At 44.4% G+C, this 23,991-nt stretch overlaps 1 protein-coding gene across 1 annotated transcript in view; it reads right to left on the bottom strand.

Annotated features, from left to right (window-relative positions):
- PDZD2 (PDZ domain containing 2) overlaps positions 1–23,991 on the bottom strand; it is a 258,964-nt gene that overhangs the window by 11,585 nt on the left and 223,388 nt on the right. The window contains exons 14-20 of the mRNA XM_012807050.2: positions 23,585–23,666; positions 22,076–22,110; positions 21,206–21,362; positions 19,502–20,304; positions 16,275–16,428; positions 4,733–8,762; positions 3,980–4,097 (exon numbers count right to left, since the gene is read on the bottom strand). Coding sequence (XP_012662504.1) covers positions 3,980–4,097; positions 4,733–8,762; positions 16,275–16,428; positions 19,502–20,304; positions 21,206–21,362; positions 22,076–22,110; positions 23,585–23,666 — 5,379 coding nt within the window. The remainder of the gene's footprint in view (positions 1–3,979; positions 4,098–4,732; positions 8,763–16,274; positions 16,429–19,501; positions 20,305–21,205; positions 21,363–22,075; positions 22,111–23,584; positions 23,667–23,991) is intronic.

Genomic DNA, 23,991 nt, shown 5'->3' with positions numbered 1-23,991 from the left:
TTCTTTATAATTGTTCAAATCTACAAATTATCATAGCTAGTTCTAGCAACAGCAAAAAGACAAGTGCCAGGAGGCAGGAGAAGGCTATGTGTTTTATACACCATCCTCCCCATATTCAGGTCATTGGATTTCAGGCACAGTTAACTGCCATCATAAAATATAAAGTATTTAAAAACTAATGGTCAACTCACAAAGAGACTAAAATATTCTTGGTGGCCTAGGGTTAAGTAATAAATGACTGTTACTATGTTTTGCATATTAATCAAACAATATCTTGAAATAAAATACTTTCAAATAAAGAATTAGCTGGGCTAACATATCCTAACTTTTGACTTCCTTCACTCATATTCTAGATATGATTCAGCAATGCTGTAAAGATCTGCACTGCTAGGCTGCACGTGAAGTGATTGAAGGTGCCCTCAAAAAGAATTTCACGATAATTCTTAATGATTGCCTTGATGAGAGAAAGTGAAAATGATGATAGAGAAAACTACCTCTAATGTGCTGGGGAGGGAACACATTAAAAAGTATTTAGTTTCAGTAGTAAATCATGAGGACTAACTCCAAGCATTTCATACCTCTCTACAGGGGGTATGAACCCAAGCCCTATAGGCTGATAGGAGAATGTCCTACAGAACTTCTTTGAGGGGGTGGTGGGATGTTGACTTTGTGGGCACCATCAACTGTGCTCAGACACAGGCCAGGGAAGGATGATGACTGCGGTTTCTAAACAAAAACAGGGCAAGTGGCCCAGCACATGATCTTTGTTCAGCTTTGGGGAGGTGCACTGATGCTGTAAGTATGAATATTCTCAGTTATTTGATGTCTTATTGGAGCCTAAAGACAGAGTACTTGAAAATGGGAGTCTCCTATATTTGAGGACAAATTATCATCAAATTTTAATTTATTCACTTTTTTTTTTTAAACCAGCGGTGTTTGAGAACACCGGTATGCTAAAAGCTTACCATCAGGCCAGATTTTCTCTGAGAAGCTTAGACCAGCACCTGGAAAGCCAGATCAACCATCAAGACCTCTTCAAGGTTTGGGTGTGTCGAAGGCAAAAGGCTAGCGCTTGTTTCTGCTCTCTGATCTCTCACCCCACCAACAGAAGGACACAGGAAGTGGTTTTGTTCAGTTCTGTTTTTACCACCTATACACCGTACTCACTGGCAAAAGGCAAGGTAGGAAAGTTCTGGACTGAGGATACCAGAGTAAGACTATCTCTGCTTACTGTTCCTTTCTGATGCCCACTGAAGACACTAAGAAAGGGAAAGGAAAGCTGCGTTCTGATTAAAGTAGGAATGACCTTCAACACTGAACCACCCCAGTTGCCTGTTGTGAGTTTGACATGAGGGAGGTGAGGGGGCCCTAGAAGACGTCCTCAACAGTAGCACTTAGCATCCCGTCTACTTTGTTTGAGGTCTTAGAAAATGTGCATCTTGTTTATAAGGCTGGTGGACACTGTCCGGTTCTCTTATGTTACTTTTTTTTTCTGAGACTGAATCTTGCTCTGTTGCCCCAGGTAGAGTGCCCGGCACCGTCACAGCTCACTGCAACCTCAAATTCCTGGGTTCCAGTGATCTTCCTGCATTAGCCTCCTGAGTTGCTGGGACTACAGGCACCCCCCACAATAGCCAGCAATTTTTTTCCCCCTATTTTTAGTAGAGAGGGGTCTTGCTCTTGTTTAGGCTGGTTTTTTTTGAGAGTCTTACTTTGTTGCCCTTTGTAGAGTGCTGTGGCATCATAGCTCACAGCAGCCTCAAAGTCTTGGGTTCAAGTGATTCTGTTGCCTCAGCCTTCTGAGTAGCTGGGACTACAGGTCCCCACCACATCACCCAGCTGTTTTGGAGACAGGGTCTTGTTCTTGCTCAGGCTGGTCTCCAACCTGGAAGCACAGGCAAGCTACCCACCTCAGCCTCCCAGAGTGCTAGGATTACAGGTGTGAGCCACCACACCTGGCCTCCTCAGGCTGGTCTTGAACTTCTGAGCTCAAGTGATCCTCCTGGCCATCCAGATGTTAGGATTACAGGCGTGAGCCACTGTGCCCACTATCCTTTTACATTTTATCTAATACTGTTAAATGTCTGTAGCAAAGGGGGCCTGGCAAAGTGTGACCCAACCTGAGCCACTTTGGCTGGCAATCCCAGAGTGAAGCCTCCTTACTACTTACTTATTATAAAAGTATAAAGAGGAAGGGAGACGAGGAGTTCTTCCCTTTACTGAAAAGTGAAAAATGCTTCACATCTCAGGCGTTTCTTAACTGCATAGATCCAAGCCAGTTGGCTGAGAATCAGAAGGGAATGGACCCTAAACCACTCTATCTCCTCACCATGGATTTTAAGGCCGATCCCTAGCTGACAAACTTTATAGCCACGCTGGGTGGTACAGTAGAAGCTCCATAGTCAACCACCTCCCTACATTAACCATCTCCTTAAGGTGACCTAATTTTCACGGACCAGACGTGGACCACACGTACGTATCAGTACAGTCGGCCTACTTCCTTGTGTTCATCACCTCTGTGTGTCGACCAGTTTGTCACAATACCTTGGGTGGTTAACTTACAGAGGTTCCCCTGTGTTTGAATTTCTGGAACAGTGTTCTTGGATAACATTAGTGACCCAGGTATGTCACCACTAAAGAAAAGTTTTTTTATATTTACCTTTTCCTCTAAATAGAAAAATACTTATTAGGGTTCAAATATTTATGAATAGTCCTAAGAAATCAGTTTTGTTCCTCTGAAGAGTGTCCCAGCTGCAAACCCATGGTTTTACATTATTGATGTTTACTGTTATAGCTGATTTACTTAAAGATGTAACTTGTAATTACTAGTTAGCTCTTTTGTCTTGTGTTCTGGGGCTCAGATCCTCTTACACAGTTGGCCCTTGAACAACTTGGGTTTGAGCTATCAGGGTCATATGTGGCATTTTTTTCTGCCTCTGCCACCCCCAAGACAGCAAGACAAAACTCCTCTTCCTCATCGCTATGAAGATAACAAAGATGAAGATCTGTATGATGCTCCACTTCTACTAATGAACAGTAAATGTATTTTCTTTATGATTTTTTAAAATACTATTTTCTAGTCTCTTAGCTTATGTTATTATAAGAATATAGTACATAATACAGAAAATGTGTTAATTAATGTCTGTGTTATTGGTAAGGCTTCTGGTCAGCACTAGGCTATTAGTAGTTAGGTTTTTGGGGAGTCAAAAGTTACATGCAGATTTTTGACTATGAGGAGGTCAGCATCCTTAATTCCCATGTGGTCCAAGAGTCGACCATGCTTACAGGGCAAGGGTAGGTTTCAGCAATGTAACTTTTCTTTTGCCAGCAGGTGGCTCTCTTGACTAGTTTCTATCCCCACTTCAATGGGCAGAGGTACTTGTCATTTTTCAATGTTTCCAACATGCCTAGTTCTGCTTTGAGGACTTTCTGCAGACAAATGCCAAATGCAGGAGTGGAATGGATGGTAACTAGTTGCTACTGGGGAATTAAAACAGTAATGACACAAACCTGACTGCTGAGCATTTAAAACAAGGTCTAGCTTCTAGAGCCAGCTGGTAGCTAGTGAGGTCAGACCACATCATAAAAGTCACAATCGAGGCTCGGCCCCCATAGTTCAGTGAATAGGGTACCAGCCGCACCATATACACTGAGGCTGGCGGGTTCCAACCAGGCCTAGGCCTGATACACAACAATGACAACTGCAACCAAAAAATAAACGAGCATTGAGACAGGCACCTGTAGTCCTAGCTATTCTGGAGGCTGAGGCAAGAGTTTGAGGTTGCTGTGAGCTCTGATGCTATGGCCATCTACTGAGGGTGACATAATGAGACTCTGTCTCAAAAAAAAAAAATTACGATCCAACATGTCCTCTCTGGGATGTTGGGGGGCTCTCCTTGGCTGTCTGAGCTGGTGGCACACACCCAGGCACTAACACTGCTCTGAATTCATCTTCCTGTGTTTTCTGCATTTCACTCACCTCTGATTGTGCTTTCGCCTCCTGAATGAGAGTCAGGACAGTAGATTTTGATCCCACTGACGATAAAACAGATTGTAATCTTTGCTGTTCCCCCGCCGAGATTATAAGTTGATCCAAACTAAATAACAGAAATACATTGGAAAAACATTAAAGAAGAAAACAATTTCTCCAGTTCTCTAGTGAGCTAGGCTGAGGCCATAGCATTCTACCTGGCAGGACACAGAAAGACAGTTTAAAAAAAAAAAGGCTAAATAGTAAATAAATAACAAATGGGGCTGATGCAATGTCGGGTCCTGGTATAGAATTTATTTAGCAAAATTTGAATCAAGTCTGTAGTTGGTAGTATCATCCCAATGTTAATGTCTTTTGACAATGGACTGTGGTTATGTAAGATGTTAACACTGTAAACAGTTAACACTGTTGCCGTTTTTCTATATGTCTAAAATTATTCCAAATTAAAACAAGTTCATTTTTATTTATTTTTATTTTTTTAAGACAGTCTCACTTTATCACCCTTGGTGATAAAGCGATTCTCTTGCTTCAGCCTCCCAAGTATCTGGGAATACAGGCAGCCGCCACAAGGCCTGGCTATTCTTAGAGACAAGGTTTTGCTCTGGCTCAGGCCGGTCTTAAACCCATGAGCTCAGGCAGTCCATCCACCTCAGCCTCTCAGAGTGCTAGGATTACAGGTGTGAGCTACCGCTTCTGGCCCTAAAACAAGTTTATGAAGTAAAAGTAGGGGCAGATACTCACTTAACTGACCAGCTTTTTCCAGAGAGCAGATCCTGGGCATTTTCGCCCACCTCATTGGCTGAACTGGGTGTCCCAGGCTCACTGGTTTTAGGGCTGCTTCCTGCAGGACAGGCATTATTCCCACCCTTCTCAGGACACAAAAGGCCTCCAGCCAGGGAGCCAGATGACCTTCTGGGGACGATCTCCAGCTCAGTTTTGAAGAGCACAGCACTGGGCCCTGCTGAGTAGTCCTCACTGCACAGCTTGTCAAGGTCGGGCATGCTCAAGGCTCTCAGTTCCTGGAGCTTGGAGCGAGACACGGGTGAGGGCTGGGCGTGGCGCACGGAGGACTTGTTCCTCTTGGCAGGAGAGGCTGGGGTTACTGTTGGGGTGGGAATTCCTGAAGGACCAAGGAATTTCTTTTGCTCAGATCCAGGACCCTTGTTATTGGTCTCTGGCGGATTCTGTCGGGAGAAGGTCAGTGTCATGCTGGATGGGGACTTGGTCATCTGAGGGAGAAGGGCGCTGGTTTCACTTTGGCTTTCACTGCAGGAACTTAAGCTGCGTCTCAGCGACCTTGCCGCTGCGTCCCCATGGTGGCCGAGGCTGCTTGAGGCAATGCTGCCGGAAGACCGTCGCCCGACAGGAGGCTTGGAGCTCACCGACAAGAAAGGGGAAGCCCCAGACTTGGCTGCAGGCCGGTCAGAATGGGCCAAATTCTCAAAAGACTTGATCCGCTGCTTCACAGAGAAAAATGAGGTAGATTCATGAGGCCAGTTCTGCTCATAGCAGTAATGTCTTCTGGTGACTTTGATTTTGTCTGTGACTAGGCAGCTCGTCTCCTGGACTGAAACGGTATCCCCTTCATCTGCTACTGGAAGGATCCTCGATGTTTCCTGCAGGGGCTTAACACTATATACACCCTGTCCGTTAACCAGGCCAACAACACCCCCTTTGGGGGCATTTGCCTCGGGGAGACCACCACCTGTCACAGGAATTTGACTGTCCCGGGCAGAGCGACCCGGGTTGTGTGGGGACTGACCCTCCCGTCCAAAATGGCTTAAGAACTGGGTTGGCATGGAGTAGGTCCTGGTTGCTGGCCTTGGTGTGAAGTATGGGTGGTCCTCCTCCACGGGTGTGCAGTTCTTGGGTACCCCTAGGGAGGCTGCCATCTGGCTTGCTTTTCCCTGGGAGGAATCTCCTTTTTTAGCAGGCAGCTGGGGGGAGGAAGAGGCGGCCAATTTCGCCATGCTGAATGGTCGGTGCATTTCTGGTTCCACTTGGAAGGCAGGAGATGTGAGCGAGGATGGATGGTTTGGGGATGATTCCGCTGATTGGTGACAGAGTCTGAGTTCACTCTTCTCCTGACAGTTGTTCTGGGCCGAGGCCCCTCCCCATCTGTCACTTTCAGCTGGCTTGTCACCACGTGCATTCTTTGGCATTCTTTCAGAAGCAGTCTCAACTCTGGTCAGCTGGTTTGTTCTTTCCAGGGGATCACTAGCAACTGTGCTGCTTCCCTTTTCGCCAGGCAGCCTGGGCTGGGCCACTTCTGATGCTGCTGACACAGCGTGGCTGGTGGAGCTGGTGGAGCTGCTGGAGCGAGGCTCGCTCTGCCTGTTCCCTGCTGTGGACATGCTCCTGGGAGCTGCGGGGCTCACTGGGCCTGAGTTGGTGCAGGGCACCTTGCCCTCAGGTCCACACTTGGGACATCTGGGGGCAGGTGGGCAGCCTCTGTGGGGCTCAGAGTGGACAGCTGTGTGAGACCTACTGCAGGCACCCTGCTCAGGAAGAGTCTTGGAGGTGGTCAGGGGTGAAATGAAAGTCCTGATGCTGGTGTCTGACGCTGAGGGCTTCAGGGACCCAGAGGCAGCCAGAGCCGGCTTGCTCTCCAGCACACACTGGGGAGACCTGGGGCTGGCTGCAGCTTTCTCATGGTCAGCCAAGTGGAACAGCTGTGACGCTCCCTTAAAGAGCGTCTTGTGGGAGGCCTGGGGTGAAGTGAGGGGCTTCCTGTGGTCCAGCCCTGTAGTCCTCCCTGTGCTGGCAGCAGAGGCCTCGGAGCTAACTCTGCCTTTGCTCTTAATGCTAAGTCTCTTTAGCTTAGGGCTGCACTTGGGTTTCTGGCAGTTACTCAGCAGTGTTTCCACCGGACTTTTCTTAGACAGGTCTTTAATTTCCAGGTTCACTTTTGGCTGAGGAGGGCTGTGCAGCATGGGGACCCCCTTTGTGTGGCTTGAGCTCCACAGCTGATTTTTGCAGTCGGGACTCCTGGCTGGTGTCATGGACTGTTCCTTCTCAGCTTTGCTCTGCACGTGCGCACCTTGGTTACTTTTATTTATTTCTTTAAACCAGGCCATGATGGGCCTCCTGGCGACCACTTTTGGCTTCTGTAGTACATCATCTAGGTCTTGGCTTTCAGAGATGTGCAGGTTTGCCAAAACAGATTCTCCTATCTTGGGGACATTAGCACCTAAGAAGGATGGGTGGATGGTTGCATCACTGTTTGTTTCTTGTTTATTTAGGGTTTTGCCATTCAGCATGTCATGTTCTAAACCATTTACCATGTTAGGGGAGCTGAGAGTGAGCAGGGGTTTGTGGAAGTGCGCGGTGACATTAGAAGGCCAAGTGTTTTCCACAGCTGAGCCAGCGCTGGTGGTGTCCACAGTTCCTGCTACACTCAAGGCCTGTGGCCTGTGGTTCTGTGAAATGCTTACGTCCATATGAGTGTTGTGCTCCTGAGAGCTTACATCTGAGAGTGAAAACGGTGAGGAAGAGTTTGGGATTGTAGTGCTTGAGGCTCCTGGCAAGAAGGTGGCTCTCTCACATGGAGTCTCTACCAGCTCGCTCAGAGCACTGTGTTTCAGTGGCAGAACCTTGGCTGAGGCAGGGCAGGGAGCAGCCTGGGTGGGAGGGTGAGCAGGACTTGAGCATGGATTGGGGCAGCTATTCGTGGAACAGATTTCTATTTGCTCCTCCTCAGACTCCACGGCATCTTGCTTGTGAGAAGAGCCACGGGAATGAGGAGGTGACCAGCTGTCCCTGGTGGAAGATCGTGGGGCTTCAGTGAGCGATTCAGGGTCAGAAGATGAGTCCTCAGCATCACCATACATGGAAGAGAGAGACGGCTCCGTACTGTCACCTAGGCCGGATAGGGAGGTGCTATCTTCGTGAAAACTGCTGAAATTTCTAGAATAGTTGCTCAAAAAGTTTTTGTTCACAGTAAAGTGTTTGTCAGGATTAATTGAGTCCAAAACTGAAGGTTGGGAGGCCCACTGAAGGTGAGGGAGCGGACCTGCAGCCCGGGCCCTCCTAGGGGAGGGTGTCTGACCTTCCATGACTTCTAGGGGCTCGGCAGGCAGGCAGCCCTGAGAACTGCCTTCCAGATTCCCCTCCTCTTCTTTCTGGGAAGACAGAGCCCTTGCCTCAGACACATCCAGCTCCCTGATGAGTCTGTCGATGTCTGTCACAGGGCTCTCTCTACTCCCCACTGGGCAACAGTGCCCTGAGACACTGCCACACACTCCTTTGGTCATGTCGGTAGATTGTAGCATAGAGAGGCTGGCCTGCGGTGCCCTCGAGGACACAGAATCTGTCCCCTCCAGGAGAGCAGACTCCTGGGGGTTCTCAGGTGCATGGGTTCCTGTTCTCAAAGCCTCGCTGTGGTTACCAGGAGCTCCCTGTCTCTTCTCCTGGGATGTGAGGTCGTCTCCTGATAGGATAGCACTAGATGGTGTCACTCCCTCTGCCCTGGGTTCTGCTCCCCTGAGAGCAGCTGCGCTCCTGGTGCTGGGGGTGCAGCTGGCTGCTGGAGCAGCCCTGCTCTTGCTGCAGTCAGGAGGAGCTGCTGTCTTCTCCCCTGGGGACAAGCTGCCCTTGAGGGCCAGTCTGACTGGTGATCTGCCCTTGGGCTTGGAGCCCACAGGGGACACAGGCTGACCAGGGTTCTGGAGGCCACCGACGTGCTCTGCACCTACTGAGGTCTTGCTGGGGTCAGGGTGTGCGGCCCCTGTCTTCCCTCGGGGAGGGGTGAGGTCTGGGGAGCTGTCCAGTCCTGTGTGGAAATGTAAACAAAAGGTGAGGCTGTAGTAGAGATAAGGGGGAAAATGTGAGAAAACAGGAAACCTTTCAATTGTTAAAAACCAGAAAATTATAAATAATCTCAATTTTTTTTTCTTTTTCAGAAAAGACATTCCATGCTCTAATATAGGCCTTCTTGTCTGTTTTTGTCCCTAAAACTACAGAGCACCCACCTCTAACAAATACCACCCTGTTTTAGATACTCTAAAATAACTCCGCTGACAGAAGTAATGTTTGGGTCTGCCTATTTTTTTTTTTTCTCTTTTGGTTATTATTAAGGACTGGGGACACCAGAAATCCTTTTCTTGGGTTTCTTTACATGAGCCATTCTCTGATGGCAAAAGAGCCATGGGGGTCAGGCTGTTGCTGTGTTTGATTCCTCAGTTTTTGCATGGATTTGGCAGAGGCCTCATGACTCTCTCATTCCCAGCATCTGTCCACTCAGGTGCAGGCTTAACCTTGTGCCATGGGAGGTGAGTGATGCGGTACTTAGGAGACTTCCTTTTTAGTGCAGTAGATGAGGCTAATTGGGGAAGACACACAGAATACTACAGATAGGATACAAGCCTACATAAAGCTGTAGTTGTCTTGACATCAGAGAGGGAGAGCTAGAAGGCCAGATTATCCTGGGAAGCCTTGACAGAGGAGGTGGGGACTCAAGTAGGTTCATAAGGGGTAATTTGGCCAATGAGGAGGAGAAAGGTGAGGAAAACAGTGGAAGAATTAATATTGTTAAAATCTCCACACCACCTAAACCAATCTACAGAGTCAATACAATCCCCATCAAAAATCCCAATGACATTCTTTACAAAAATAGAAAAAGCAATCCCAAAATTCATATGGAATCAGAAAAGACCATGAACAACCAAAGAAGTTTGAGGAGAAAAAAATAAATTGGAGGCATCATGCTACCTAACTTCAAAATATATACAAAGCCATAGTAACCAAAACAGCATGGGACTGGCATAAAAGCAGACACACAGAACAATGGAACAGAATGGAGTACCTGGAAATAAATCCATGCATCTATAGCCAACTCATAAAGGTGCCAAGAATACACATCGAGGAAGGGACAGTCTCTTCAATAATGGTGCTGGGGAAATTAGATGTCTACATGCAGAAAAATGAAACCAGAACCTTTTACCACATACAAAATATCAACTCAAAATGGATTAAAGACCAACTCAAAATGTAAGACCCAAAACTATGAAACTACTAGAAGAAAACACAGAAGAGATGCTTTAAGACATTGGACTAGACAAGGAATTTTTTGATAAGATCTCAAAAGCACAGGCAACAAAAGCAAAAATGGACAAATGGGATTATATCAAACTAAAAAGCTTCATATGTACGGCAAAGGAAATAGTCAACAGAGTGAGGAAACAACCCACAGAATGAGAAAGAATATTTGTAAAGTATGATCTGACAAGTTAATATCTAGAGTACATAAGGAATTCAGATAACTCAATTGCAAGAAACAAAATAATCCAATTTTAAAATGAGCAAAAGACCTTAACAGACATTTCTCAAAATGGCCAACAGGTATGTAAAAAAAAAAAAAAACTCACTATCACTGATCATCAGAGAAATACAAATCAAAACCACAATGATAGATCATCTTACTCCAGTTAGAATACCTATTATCAAAAAGACAAAAGACAAAGAGTGTTGGTGGATTGTGGAGAAAAGGAAACCCTCACATACTGTTGGTAGGAACATAAATTAGTACAACCATGATGGAAAACAGACAGAGGTCTGTTAGAAAATCAAAAATAGAACTACTATGTGATTCATCGGTTCCACTACTGGGGTATATATTTAAAGGAAATGAAATCAGCACGTCAAGGGATATTTGTATCCCTGTAGCACTATTCACAATGGGCAAGAAATGGAATCAACCTGACTGTCCAATGATGATTAAATAAAGAAAATAATGAGATGTGTACACAAAGGAATACTATTCTGCCATAAAAAGAATGAAATCCTGTCACTTACAGTAACATGGATGAACCTGGAATGACATTATGTTAAATGAAATAAGCCAGACACAGAAAGACAAATAACATGGTCTCTCTCACTCATTTGTGAAATCTAAAAAAGTTGATCTCATAGAAGTACAAAGTAGAATGGTAGTTACTGGGGGAGGGAAGGGAGCTAGGGAGTGACTGGTCAGCAGGTACAAAATGACCATTAGACAGGAGACTACATTCTGGTGATCTATTGCATGATAGGGCGAAATAGTTAACAATAAAGTAATGTATATCTCAAGATACCTAGAAGAGAGGATCTTGAATGTTCCTACTACAAAGAAATGACAAGTGTTTAAGGTGATACTCTAATTACTCTGATATGATCATTACACAATGCATATAACGAGGTCTGACAATTAAGTTTGCAAACTCATCCTAGAAAAAGTGCTACATACCTCATTGCTGAATATCACTATGGTCACCTTCGAAGTACTCCCCTTGGGAAGCTATGCACCGACGCCAGCACCTAGTCCACCCTTCAAAGCAATTTTGGAACTCTTTTTCTGAAATGACCATCAGAGCTGTCGTCGTACGGCACACAAAAACACGCAACAACAATAATGAACGCCACTCAGCAAGACACCGCCACCCGTCGACACAAACACAGCTGTTAGGCACTGATATACCATGGTTATGAAAGTTAAGTTACCCCTGAGATAGATTCCAAGAGCCACTCTGTTCTGGTGGGGCCTCCTCACAAGGCCCTGCATACTTTTGGGCTAATTTGTCCATCTATGGCACATAGCATCTCGCAAAGGGGGAAAAACTGACATAAAAAAGAACAAAGCTATTGTCTTAGAAGTACAGGTTTAAGGTTGGAGTGAAAAGCTCAGTCACATGAAAGCTCTTGGCTTAAGAAGTGAGTCTACCCCAAATATTACGTTCATTCCATATCTCTTACGCAGAATCACCTTAATTACATATTTTTTTCTTCCTGAAGTTTCTGTGAATAATTAAGAACTAATTATTAGGACTTAGCACTTTGCTGAGAGTTTTTCCAGTAATGAAGGATTTAGCATTATGCTAACAGTTTTCCATGCACTTAATTATCCTCCAATGCTGAAGTGGGTCTTGTGACCACCTGCATTAGGAGGAGGAACAGAAGGACAGGCAGTTGAAAAAGTGCCTGAGGCCACAGAGTTCATGGGTGGTAGAGTTGGGATCACCCTAGGAAGCTGGCTGTACAGCTCCATGCTGCCTAGCTGCCTAAATCCCGATTCTATGGATTCTGCATAGAGTGCCCTTGGCAATGGCAAGGTTGGATCATTAAGACACCCTGGACACTTTCCCAGGCCCACTGTGGAAGGCCAGGGCCTGCTAAGGTTCAAATCCATGTGCTCTTTGTGCTTTTGAGACAGAGTCTCACTCTGTTTCCCTGGGTAGAATGCTATGACATCATCAAAACTCATGGCAACCCCAGTCTCTTGGACTCAAGTGATCCCCTGGTCTCAGCCTCCCGAGTAGCTGGGACTATAGGCACCTGCCACAACCCTTGGCTAATTTTTCCATTTTTAGAAGAGATTGGGTCTTGCTTTTGCTCAGGCTGGTCTCTAGCCCCTGAACTCAAGCAATCCACCTGGCCTCAGCCTCCCAGAGTGCTAGAATTACAGGCATGAGCCACTGCACTCAGCGTTCTTTTTATTTTGTGAGCTCCCTTTAGCATAGCTTTCCCAATTGTGCTGTCACTGAATATGGGGGGAAGTAGTAAAGAGACAAAAGGAGGGGTTTAAAGGCTGTTTTTAAAAAATTTCACATTCACTCACAGAACAAACCCTAAGAGGCAATTTAGTTAGCAATTTGACTTTATTGCCAAGTATATGTTAATTTTATTTGAGGGAGATGAACTTACACTGAGACAGTCTTTGATGTCATCCTTCAAAATATCTTCCCTTTGGAAACCTTCTATAATAATGTCCAATCATGGGAGGAAGGTTGACTATACGAGGGCACAGCTCAAGTGGGAAAGGCCCAGGGGCCTTCCTAAGTGTTATAGGTATGGAAGGGTTTGGAGGGCTTTCGTGCAGTTTCCTAACTGGAGTAGACCACAAGTCGCTGACACCCAAGCCGTCAGTGTGCAGGAGTGCCTGGGAGGGCGGGTGTCAGTCACACAGCCTGTGGACCCCAGCAGGCTGTTCAAATGTTTTGTCTCGATGTTTGGGGTAAAAATGGGTGTTAGATCACTGAAGTCTTTTCTTGTTTGTTTTCCAAAAAGAAGAAGAAAAAAAAGCAGAGAATTGTGATTGACGTATTTGTTGTATACACATTCATACACCCACAGGAAGACTAGAAGGATATATACCAAAATGCTAATAGAGATTTCCTCTGAGACGTGGGTGAGACGTGGGTAGCATTTTAATGCTACCTTTTAAAATTTCTCTCTTGACTGTAATTTCCTAAGTGTTTATCATCAACATGGATTCCTTTCATAACAGTTATTTGAACATTTAGTGGCAAACAAGGAGCCTACACTTCCCACACCGCTGTAGGGCTTGTCTCATAACAGCTTTGACAGCTCCTGCAAAGTCCCCGCTTCCTGGTTTATACTATTAGAAGAGACAGCCAAACATTGCTAGAAAGCATTTAGGATCTAAAATCAGACCTCACAACCAACACATCTTGGTGGGCAATGTGCTCCTGTGTCAACAACAAGTAGATCTTCATTCCTTTCTAAACACTTTCTTAGGAAATGGGGTGTGTGTGTTTGTGTGTATGTATGTGTACACCAGGTATCCATAAAGTTCATGTGCAATTTAAAATTACGCACTATTTTAAATTGCACAGGAACTTTACAGACACCCTTCTCTTACTGAATGCATATTATATACTAGGCAGATCTATACATGCATATGTTTTCTCTTATGAAAATCACATGTACACACAAGTTATTGAACATATTAGGTACTAGTAAACAGTGTTACAAGTGCTACACATAAAAATGTCATTGATTCCTTCTAAATAACCCCATGAGGTGGGCAGCTGAGAACATGAGTAATTAATCCAGGTCACTTGTTTGGTCAAAGTTTGGAGCTCAGATTTGAACCCAGACACCCCTGTGCTTAACAAGTTGTATCTATCATTTTGGAAACTTAAAGAAGATTTTTTTTTTGAGACAAAGACTCAAGGTGTTGCCCTGGATAGAGTGCTATAGCGTCATAGCTCACAGCAACCTCCAATTCAGGCTTAAGCAAGCCTCTACCTCAGTTTTTCTATTTTTAGTAGAGATGGGGGTCTTGCTTTTTGCTCAGGCTGGTCTCGAACTTGTGAGCTCAAGCAATCTACCCACCTCGGCCTCCCAGAGTGCTAGGATTATAGACATAAGCCACCATGCTCAGCCAGGAGGCTCAGCTTTTTTAAGTAAGGTGCTCTTTTTTGAATAATTCATTTTTGGATATTACAGTTAAAATAGGCTATGTTTTGACGAATAACCTTCCTACACACTGGAAACCACTAAACTATGTAGAATAAAATTGGAAGACGAGCTGCTGCCAGAAGTCAAGTTGTCAGCAGGACCAACTGGTCACAGACAACCTTTCAGTTGGGATGATGAGAGAAAAGTCTACAAAAAGGAGACAGAGGCTCTAAAACTTTTTAGGGATCAGGCAGTGTACAGGGTATCCATAAAGTTTGCGTGTGATTTACTATGTTAAACTATTTTAAATTTCACACCAACTTTATGTCCCCATGTATTATGTTGGGTCAAATACTTCTGATACATCCCACAAGCTATAGAGGGAGCCAGTGTGCCACTGCAACTCAGGGCTCAGGGCTCACAAGGAGGACCCTTAACATTCAATAATTAAATAACCAAATAACCAATAGCGTGTTTCAATATTTTAAGTATATGGTGATTAAGTATAGTACAATTAATATTATGTATGTGGTACTAAATATAATTAGTTCCTGGCACTAGTATTTAGTGTTTGCCAAGGACACACAGTTACTCCTTTCTCATGGCTTATTACCTGTAAGAAGTCCAGAAGAGGGGGGCAGAAAAAGTCCAGAGGAGGGGGACAGATACCTGCAGCACGTTGGGATCACTGGGGTCCCAGAGGTGCACAGAGTGCTGCGGAGCACGGGCAGGGGGGGAAGGAGCCTCAGTTCTCTCTACACTGAATATGACACAAGACAACTTGACAGGTATAAACCCATTTACTTTAAAGTATGAACTGTCAGTATTCAGAAAAACTTGCCTATCTAGAATAAGAAACTGCTCAAGTGGTGAGAAAGGAAAGAATTTTCTGCACAAGGTTACAAATTAGGATGATGTTACTGGGCGGAGGGCGGGGGGAGTGTCAGCTCCCTTTCAAAGCAAATACACATTCCAGGAAAACTAGTGGATTTCCATGTAGAACACACCTCCTAAAATGTCTGAAGATGCTGGCCTCAACTGATGCCTTACTTTGAAAGGTGACATCAGAGACTACCTCAATGTAACGTCATCTTCTTCAAATAAGATCCCTTTGAGTTGCGTGACTTTGCAATAAAGTCAGATTGTTAGCAAATATGGATTCGTTTGTTCAGTGAGTGAGTGTGAACCCGAGCGACAGAACAGAAACCACAGCAACAGCCTCATCAGTGACTGAGGAACAAAGAGCCTCAGATCCACGACAAACACATCAGGGGCCTGTATTTTTTTTTGTGAGCAACCATGAAGGTATGGGGTGATATTCTAGGGTTTCAAATTTATAATTTGTAGGTCACCCCCAACAAGGGAAGCGACCTTCTTTCTCTTTACTACCACAGTCTGCTAACCCATCAGAAGGCAAGCGCTGTGACAGGGAACGGATGACTACAGACAGCAGCAGAGTACGGCCAAGACCCCAGCTTGACTTGCGGGATCACAGTGGTCACCAGCCACTGAGAAAAGGGTCTCCTCCCTTCAGAGTACAAATTTAGAGTCCAAATTTTTAATAAAGATCATTAACAAGGAAGTGAAGTCACTTAATTGATTTGAAAAAAATCACGTTTTGCAGTATTATTTTGTACAACTACTCGATGATGGGAGCCAAACAGATACTGAGATGATTTCTGTTTCCATGATGTCACTCCATCCCTTGTCAATATTTCAGTATCATTTTTCAATATTGTTTTACTTTTCTTTTCGGAGGTTCTTGTTGCCATTTCTCAGTGCATTCGATTGGACATAAGCAGAGTGTTGGGAGTCTGAGTCTGAAGGGTGGGACAGTCTTCTGACTGACCTGTGTCTTTCTCATTGGTCTCAGAAAATGGGCAAATAGTGTTGAATGACTGAAAATGGATGTACTCAACATGGAATTAAAATTACAAGTTCAGGCACAATGATCTAGTAAAGTTGTTAAATGCAGGCAGCACTGACCTCTTAATCATTTCTATAGAAGTCTCTAGAGTCTCCCCCTCAATATTATCCACGTGTAATGCTTTTATTAGGGAATCTACCCTCCTATCTTTCCACTTAGTGAATGGAAAAATAATCTTACCCGTCACAGGTTGTTGCCCCTGCCCCTGATCTGCTGGTGCAGCTTTGGGCAGGTTCTCTGTGAGGTGGCTGGCGTCCGAGTGGGACAGAGCACTGGCTGATCCACAGTTGGTTGGGACACGAGCATCCGGGATGGTCAGCTTTCCCAGAGACTCCTAGCACAATGGCAACCATAAGTCACTGGAAATAGCCTTTGGGTTTTTTGCATTATAAGACAACATCATCGTATACAGAAGAGAGTTGGTTTGGGAAAAATCAAAAGAGCCCTGGACTAGGAGCCAGAAGACCCAAATTCTGGGTTTAAGGTCTACTAGGCATTGCGAGGTCTTGTCCCTTTTCCCTAAGCTTCAATTTTCTCAACTAAAACAAGGATGTGTAAAACATGCTCAGTCTTACTACTCACAGAACTTAAATAGGATTAAATGAGAACAGCTGTAAAATCAGCACGCAGCATATAAAAGGCTGTACAGATGGAAGGTATTATTGTTACTATCTTGCATAGAGATGATCGCAACTGTAGTTCGGTAGTGAGGGAGAGGACCAATCTGGATAAATGGAAATGACATTGAGTATTTCGAGACTTCACTTTGGTCAAGTGTCAGTTTTGACTTAATTCAAGCAACTGGCACGTGACCTGGCCAAGGGAAAAGAATCTGAGTTTAAACTTTATGCCCCAGCCCAGGCCATCAGTAAGGCGACACTTCCTGCTTCTCCCCTGTGGCTCACATGTGTTCTGTGTGACAGTTTCAAGTGTTAACATGTATTACCTGAAGTTAAAAAAATACAGTGGTGAAGGTGAAAGTGTATTGACTGCCATTTAACTAAAATTATACACTGCATTTACAAAGTTGTTCTATAATACAGTAAGACTAAGGTACAGTAAGTGAAGTTGGTCTTAATTTGCTTTTAATTAGTGTATTTCCATATTAGTATCAAGTCAATGCAGAGTTCATGGTATGGTATGGAATACAGTATGGGTGACAGAATCTGTTAGGCCTATTTTTAATAGTAACTCTTAAGCAACCAGAAATGACATTTATTTAGAGTCTACCAATCCCCATGGGTGCTAGATGGTGGGGAGATTACTGTTACCTTCCTGTCTTCTGATACTTACTGCAAAGAAATTTTAAAACTTTACCATGAAGTTAAATCAGATTTATTTGAAATGTATCCATTGAGTTAATGAGTCATAAAGTGGCCCAACGATGGCAGCAGAGGAAAGATGTGGAGGGGACAATATGCCTTTAGCAGCTTTTGTTGAGAGTCATTTTTGTAAAATGTCAATTGCTGGCTCAGGGACACCCACAGAGTTTGCCTCAGTTAATCTTCTATTACTATGTAATAGAAAAGCACGTATGGAACAGAGAGTGGAAGAGTTTGAGAACTAGACAGAGGTGGTAGGTTACACTGCTTTGTGAACGTACTAAGGACCCTCGAATCGTACACTTTAAAATGGTGAATTTATTTTATCTGAATTTCACCTCAATTTTAAAAATAAAACAGAGGACAACCCATTTGCTAGAAGAGAGAGGGTCTTTTTTTTTTTATTTGAACAAAGTCTCACTCTGTTGCCCTTGGTAGAGTGCTGTGGTGTCATAGCTCACAACAACCTCCAACCTCAAACTCTTGGGCTCAAGTGATTTGCCGATTAGCTGGGGTTTTTTTTTTGTTTGTTTTTTGACGACAAATACTTTGTGGCAATGCTTCTATTTTCTTTCTCATATATAAATAAAATCATCAAATTTCAGACCTAAAATTTTTATGAAAAAAATTAAAATCTCCTGTACAAAAGCCTTAAATGCTGCTCAACAGTAATTGGGAATATGAATTCAGAATTACAAAAATTCTTACTTTAATAGATAAAAAGTTTTATGAATAAAGATACTGATTTGGCTTTATATCTAAAATTTGATAGTACTTACTAAGAGAAGGAATTTACTCAAAGGTCAAACATTTTATTTTATATATATATATGTATGTATGTGTATTTTTTTTTTTTTTTTTTGTAGAGACAGAGTTTCACTTTATCACCCTGGGTAGAGTGCCATGATGCCACAGCTCACAACAACCTCCAACTCCTGGACTTAGGCGATTCTTTTGCCCCAGCCTCCCGAGTAGCTGGGACTACAGGCGCCCACCACAATGCCTGGCTATTTTTTTGTTGCAGTTCAGCCGGGCCGGGTTTGAACCTGCCACCCTTGGTATATGGGACCCCCGCCCTACTCACTGAGCCATAGGCGCCGTCCCTAAACATTGTATTTTAAAACATTTGTGATGGCTGGAGGTAAAAATATGATTTTTGCAGATGATAAAAAAAGGTGTGCATTTCTATTTAAAGAAAAAAGATTTTAAAAAAGGGATTTCTGTTTAGTATAGTTTTTATGACTTAACATTTTCTGGGTTTATTTACGTGTTTAAATAAGCCACTTGAACACATATCTTTATAAACACAGCATTACAAGTTATATCTAACTTCTCTGCTCAGAGAGAAAAAAATTACGTTGAAGAAATTATAAACAATACTAATTTCTCTTATTCTCTCCTTGCTAAAAGATATATTAAAAATTTTTAAAAATGAACAATTTGATAAGTCTTACATACTTGTAACCAAGTAGTATAAATAATATTAACTTGCATTTAACGTGCATTATCCGTTTTTAAGTGAACGAATCCCCATTATTTCATGAGATACACAAGGTTGTGAGTAGCTATAATTACACATAATCACTATAGAAATATTTTTAAAAATAGGCATCACTTAAAACCTCACCAGCTGGAGAGAACCACCATTAGCCTGTGTTTTATGGTCACCCCAACTCTGTGTGCGGACCAAGGCAGAGAGCCAGCCCAGAGGACTGATGCTCAGCAAAGTTTAGTAACTCTTCCAGGTCGTGACTCAACCACTGCTATAACTAATCAGTGGAAGAACTGGTACCTGGCCCAGAGTTCCACTTTCCCCGGGTCACACTGCCATCCTGTCATCACCATAGGCCTTGTGTATAGGTAAGAGAACCATTATATCTTTAGCCAAATGATCTCATGGCTGAGATCCTGCTGATGTGTTAATGAGCTCCCAGCAGGCCGTGTGTTTAAGTGCATGACTCTGCTGAAAGATAATTCTCATTCATCACCTTTCCCTCCAGGCAGGTTAGCCCACGCTTTACCACTCCATGTTCAAGTCACACGATATTCACCTCAATTCAAAGTGACTAAGAAAAAGTCAGTTACCTTCTCCATGGTTCCACCTGGCTGAAAACTAGGAATGGTCACTTTGATGGAAGTGGCTGGGACTTTCAAGTCAAGACTGCATGGTTCACTGGCTCTGCTGGTCAGGTTCACTGTCCCAGAGCTGCTGGGTCTGGCTTCGGATCTCTTGCAGTGAGGGCTGACCCTAGCCACTGGTCGGTGTCTGGACCCCAGGCCCTCACTCTTCTGCTGGGGGGAACCAGGGCTGTCTGTGCTCATCAGACTCGGACTCTGGGTGTCCTCATGGACTTTGTATTCCAGTTTGGGTGAACTACTTGATCCTGACAGCTCCTTCTTCCAAGGGCCACCAGCACCTCCTTTGGGAGTCTCTGCAGAGTCTAGCAGGTTGGCTGCATGGGAAGAAGTGCCCACCATATCCTCTGGGGCCCTGTCCTCTAGGTCCACTGAGCTGCCGAGGAGAGGCGCTGAGCAAGCCTTGCTGACCAGTGTTTTCCGGGGTTGTTGCTCTTGGTTGTTGATATCCGTGACCTTGGAAGAAGTTAAGGTGTGCCTAGAGTTGTCCTCTGTGAGAGACCTCCTGGGAACTGGAAGGGCCCCTGAGAGTGAAATGCAGTCTCCATCAAATTCTTCCTCATCACTGGCATCATTGGCATCATAGCAGCCCACCTTCCTCTGACGGAGGAGAGGGTTTCGGAGGACCTGTGGGCTTCCAGGGAGACTGGCTTGTCTGGCCACTGTCACCTGCTTGTGTAAGAGCCCAGAGGCCCGCTGGCTTCCTAGAGCCACAAGGCTGTTGGCCCTGGCTTTTCCTGGCTCCTTGTGAGCTGGAAGGGTGGGGGGAGAAAAGTCAAATGGAATTGGGTTTTCCTGGTCTCAAAACCTGATCCCATCTTTACATCATTACACACAAATTCTGTGTTCACTCATGGCAGACACACAAGCTCCCTCCACTGGACCCCAGTCTTAGAAAATACATGTATGGCTTCTTGGGAATGATATAGAATGGGTAGCCAGCTTCTCTCTCTTTTCTATAATGGCCTTAAGTTTTTTTTTCCTTTGTCTTAAGCCCCAAATTCTGGATTTTTTTTTTTTTGATAGAGTCTCACTATGTTACCCTTGGTGGAGTGCTGTGGCATCACAGCTCATAGCAACCTCAAATTCTTGGGCTTAGGTGATTCTCTTGCTTCAGCCTCCCAAGTAGTAGGGACTACAGGCACCTGCCACAATACCATTTTTTGTTGCAGTTGTCATTTAGCAGGCCCTGGCTGGGTTCGAACCCACCACCCTTGAACATGTGGCTGGCACCTTAATCACTGTGCTGCAGGCACAGAGCCAACTTCTGGATTGTTTAACCTGAATGTGTACTTTATGGAGCCAGAAACATGTCATTTGATGTCATAAAAGTCAAGACCTTATGCAAATGACACTGAAAGGAGGTCTAGTTTGGCCATCATCAATCCCTGAGGACAGATCATATGCCTGGCCTACCTACTGCATAACTGAGCGGCCAGTCATTAGTAGGAGCTGCATTTTCCAAGAATAAATTCTGTATTTGGTCAGTGTACAAAGATGGCATCTACTCAACTAGAGGCATAGTGTCTAGTTCTTTTTTTCTGTTACAGTACCAGGGAAATTAAACCACCATGGCCTCCAGTGTATTGGTGGGAACTAGCAATTGCTTACTGGAATGCGGAGCCCAGGGCCCTTGAGGGCTCCCCTGCTTACTGGCGGGGCCAGGGGGTAGGCTGCCATCCTCTGATGTGCTGCAGCCACTTCCTGGGTGGTCCTCATCCTCAGAGCCAGCCACCATGAAGTCTGACAAGGGATGCGGGACATCGTGGGCAAAGTACTGGGAGAGTTCAGATTCAGAAACAAGGGAGTCCTGGTGAAGAAGAAAACGTCACATGACTGAGGTGTACCAGGAGCAGATTCCCATGGCAACTGCTTTCTATCGTTCCAGAACACTTTTCTTCTCATTCATGGTCGTCTGACACAGCGTGAGAGTGACACTTCCCTTTACTTAAAGTTGGTTAAAGGAATTACTAATGAGTGAAAAGGTGACTGTGGCTACTAGTGTTATAGGAGGGTTTTTCTTTTTGTCAAAGTTTTGGCAATGATCAGAAAAGCTATAGCAGCAGTAAACCAAGCATCCCAGGAAAACCCCCAGGGATGGGGTGGGAAAGCACAAAGTAATTCCAAGCCACCCACCCAGCCAAGGGATGGGCCCAAACCAGGGGAGTTTCAATCCTGCACCCCAGTCCCCTGGGATTTAGGAATACCCTAGCTGAGGAAGGTGCCACAGTCTCCTCAAAGTCCCAAGAACTGATTGGAGTCATGTTATTAAGGAGTAGTTTGAAAAATAACTTTTCAAACTATAGTTCAGTCCTTTTGTTCTGTCACTCCATTCTTTTCCTGAATATTTAATAAAAGAAACACACATTTGTGTATTTGTTATCAAGTGGGCATTGTTACTATTTCCTGCATGAAGTGGCAAAAATGACCCCCTGGTAGAAAGTAGGATTAGGTCCTCAGGGACTCCAGGAATTGGTTTGTGGTCCAGCCGAGTGAGGTAGGTAGCAGTATGGCTTGACTCACCTTTTTTGTAAGAGAGGGACTCTTCAAAGGGGTACCTGTTGGGAGGAAAATTCACCATATTGTCAAAACAACGAAGCTCACATCACAGGCTGATACCCTTAACCAGAAAAGGGTAAGTCAAACCTACTAAACAAAACTCTCTTTGCTTGTCTGGCACTGAGGGAGTGTGCACAGGTGTGGACATGGGTTCTGTCTACCTGGGTACCTCATCCTCATCCTCATCCCCCTGCCACAATTCTGCAGATGTTTTGAGCCCTAACTTGGATGCTGCTACCCACATGATGATCTCAATTGGAAGGAATTTCTTTTTCTGATTTCCCAAAGTATTTGATCCTACCCACATATCAATTTCCATACACAGGTATAATTTCATTATGGGTGGATGTGTCTCATCTCCCTTCTTCAACTGTTTAACCATCTACAGAGCGGAGACGTTGACCAATCTGACCTCACAGTGCTGGGCCCTAGAGCTGGTCTATTGGTGATATTTGCTGAAAAGACTGCAGGATGAATGAACAAATGAATATCACCTAAGGAACTCAGGAGAAAAAAGGAGAGGGTTGAATATCTAGGTTTTAACTGAAGGATGAAAAGGTTCAGAATTTGGACTTTAAACTCTATGCCATGAGCAAAAGAGACCTTGGGGATAGGATCACGGCTTACTGAAATCTTTTATAAATGACAGAGTGGCAATGTGCGATTATGAAAGCACAGCTTTCAGGCAGGTCAGGATAACGAACTGGTTGAATAAAGAGCCTATTATGGCCATGCCCCCTTTAAATACATTCATTATGAATGCAGATAATCAAGGTAGTTTATGGTTGCCAAAAACCCCTGTGCCTGCCTTTTCCTCTGACAGCCAGTAACTCACAGCTCAGTTCCTTTTCCTTCTGGACATCATTCTGAACATCAGTAAATCTCGAGCTCAGAAATGTTCTGAAGGCTCCCTTCAGGCTTCCATGCGTCAGGAAACATTAGTTTTAAAGCTTAACACCATGTTTAATTTTAAATTCATATGAAATTCTGACTATCTTGATCTTCCTCTGCCCAAACTTTTCCACTTAAGAGAGGGAACTCAGGATTCTTGCTGTCTGTATTACCTTCTCTGAATTGAAACTTTTAAATTCATGTAAAGAAATCTCGGCTTTTGGATGGGTAATGTAGCCTGTATCTACCAAACTGCCGATCTGGTATTTTGGTTGTTTTCCTTTCGTAGATCCTATAGCATTTCAGATGAAGAAACACATGAAATGCTAAGTCACTTTTGCAAATTATTTGAAAGTTGTACAAGCAGCATCGTGCATGATTATAGCTTTAATGACACTAAGTAACTGCCCAAACAGAAGGAGCAGCCAAGAGAATGCACGGACTCTCAGTGACAGATACTTTCGGCAACCCTGGTCATTACACAGAGCCCAACACCGCCTCCTGGGAGGTTCCTGGGGAGGAGAGGGGGGAAGTGTCATGAGAAACTACTGAATATTGAATGAAAACATGCAGTTACTGTACCTGAGGCAGGAGAGGAACCGGCCTCTTTGCTCTCCTGGTAAGTGCTGCGTGCTATCACTTCATCCATTTCCTGCTCGGAAACCTGATTTTCAGCAGAAAGCACAAATTAGATGGGTTTAGAATTTCCCCCAATGAAAGTAGCAAGAACCAGAGTGAGAGTTGGGTGCAGACAAAGAGGCAAACCATGGGGTCAAAGATTGTGACTATCCTCTGAAGCAATAGCTCAGGGCAGGTGAGAACAGAGGGTGGGTTGTGCATTGCTTCGAACAATGTGTGTATAACAAGACCTTTAATAGGTTCCCAAGTTCAATGTGCAAAGCATTCGGGTACTGTGATTACCAACGTGGGTGATACCTGCCTCTCTCTGGAACACTCACTTCTAATTCTTTTTTCTTTTTCTTCTTCTT

The sequence above is a fragment of the Otolemur garnettii genome, unplaced genomic scaffold, assembly GCF_000181295.1.
Source record: "Otolemur garnettii isolate 467f Iridium unplaced genomic scaffold, OtoGar3 scaffold00063, whole genome shotgun sequence".
Taxonomy (NCBI): Eukaryota; Metazoa; Chordata; class Mammalia; order Primates; family Galagidae; genus Otolemur; species Otolemur garnettii.
The sequence above is the reverse complement of the archived record's forward strand: the minus strand, read 5'-3'. Positions and strand labels throughout refer to the sequence as shown.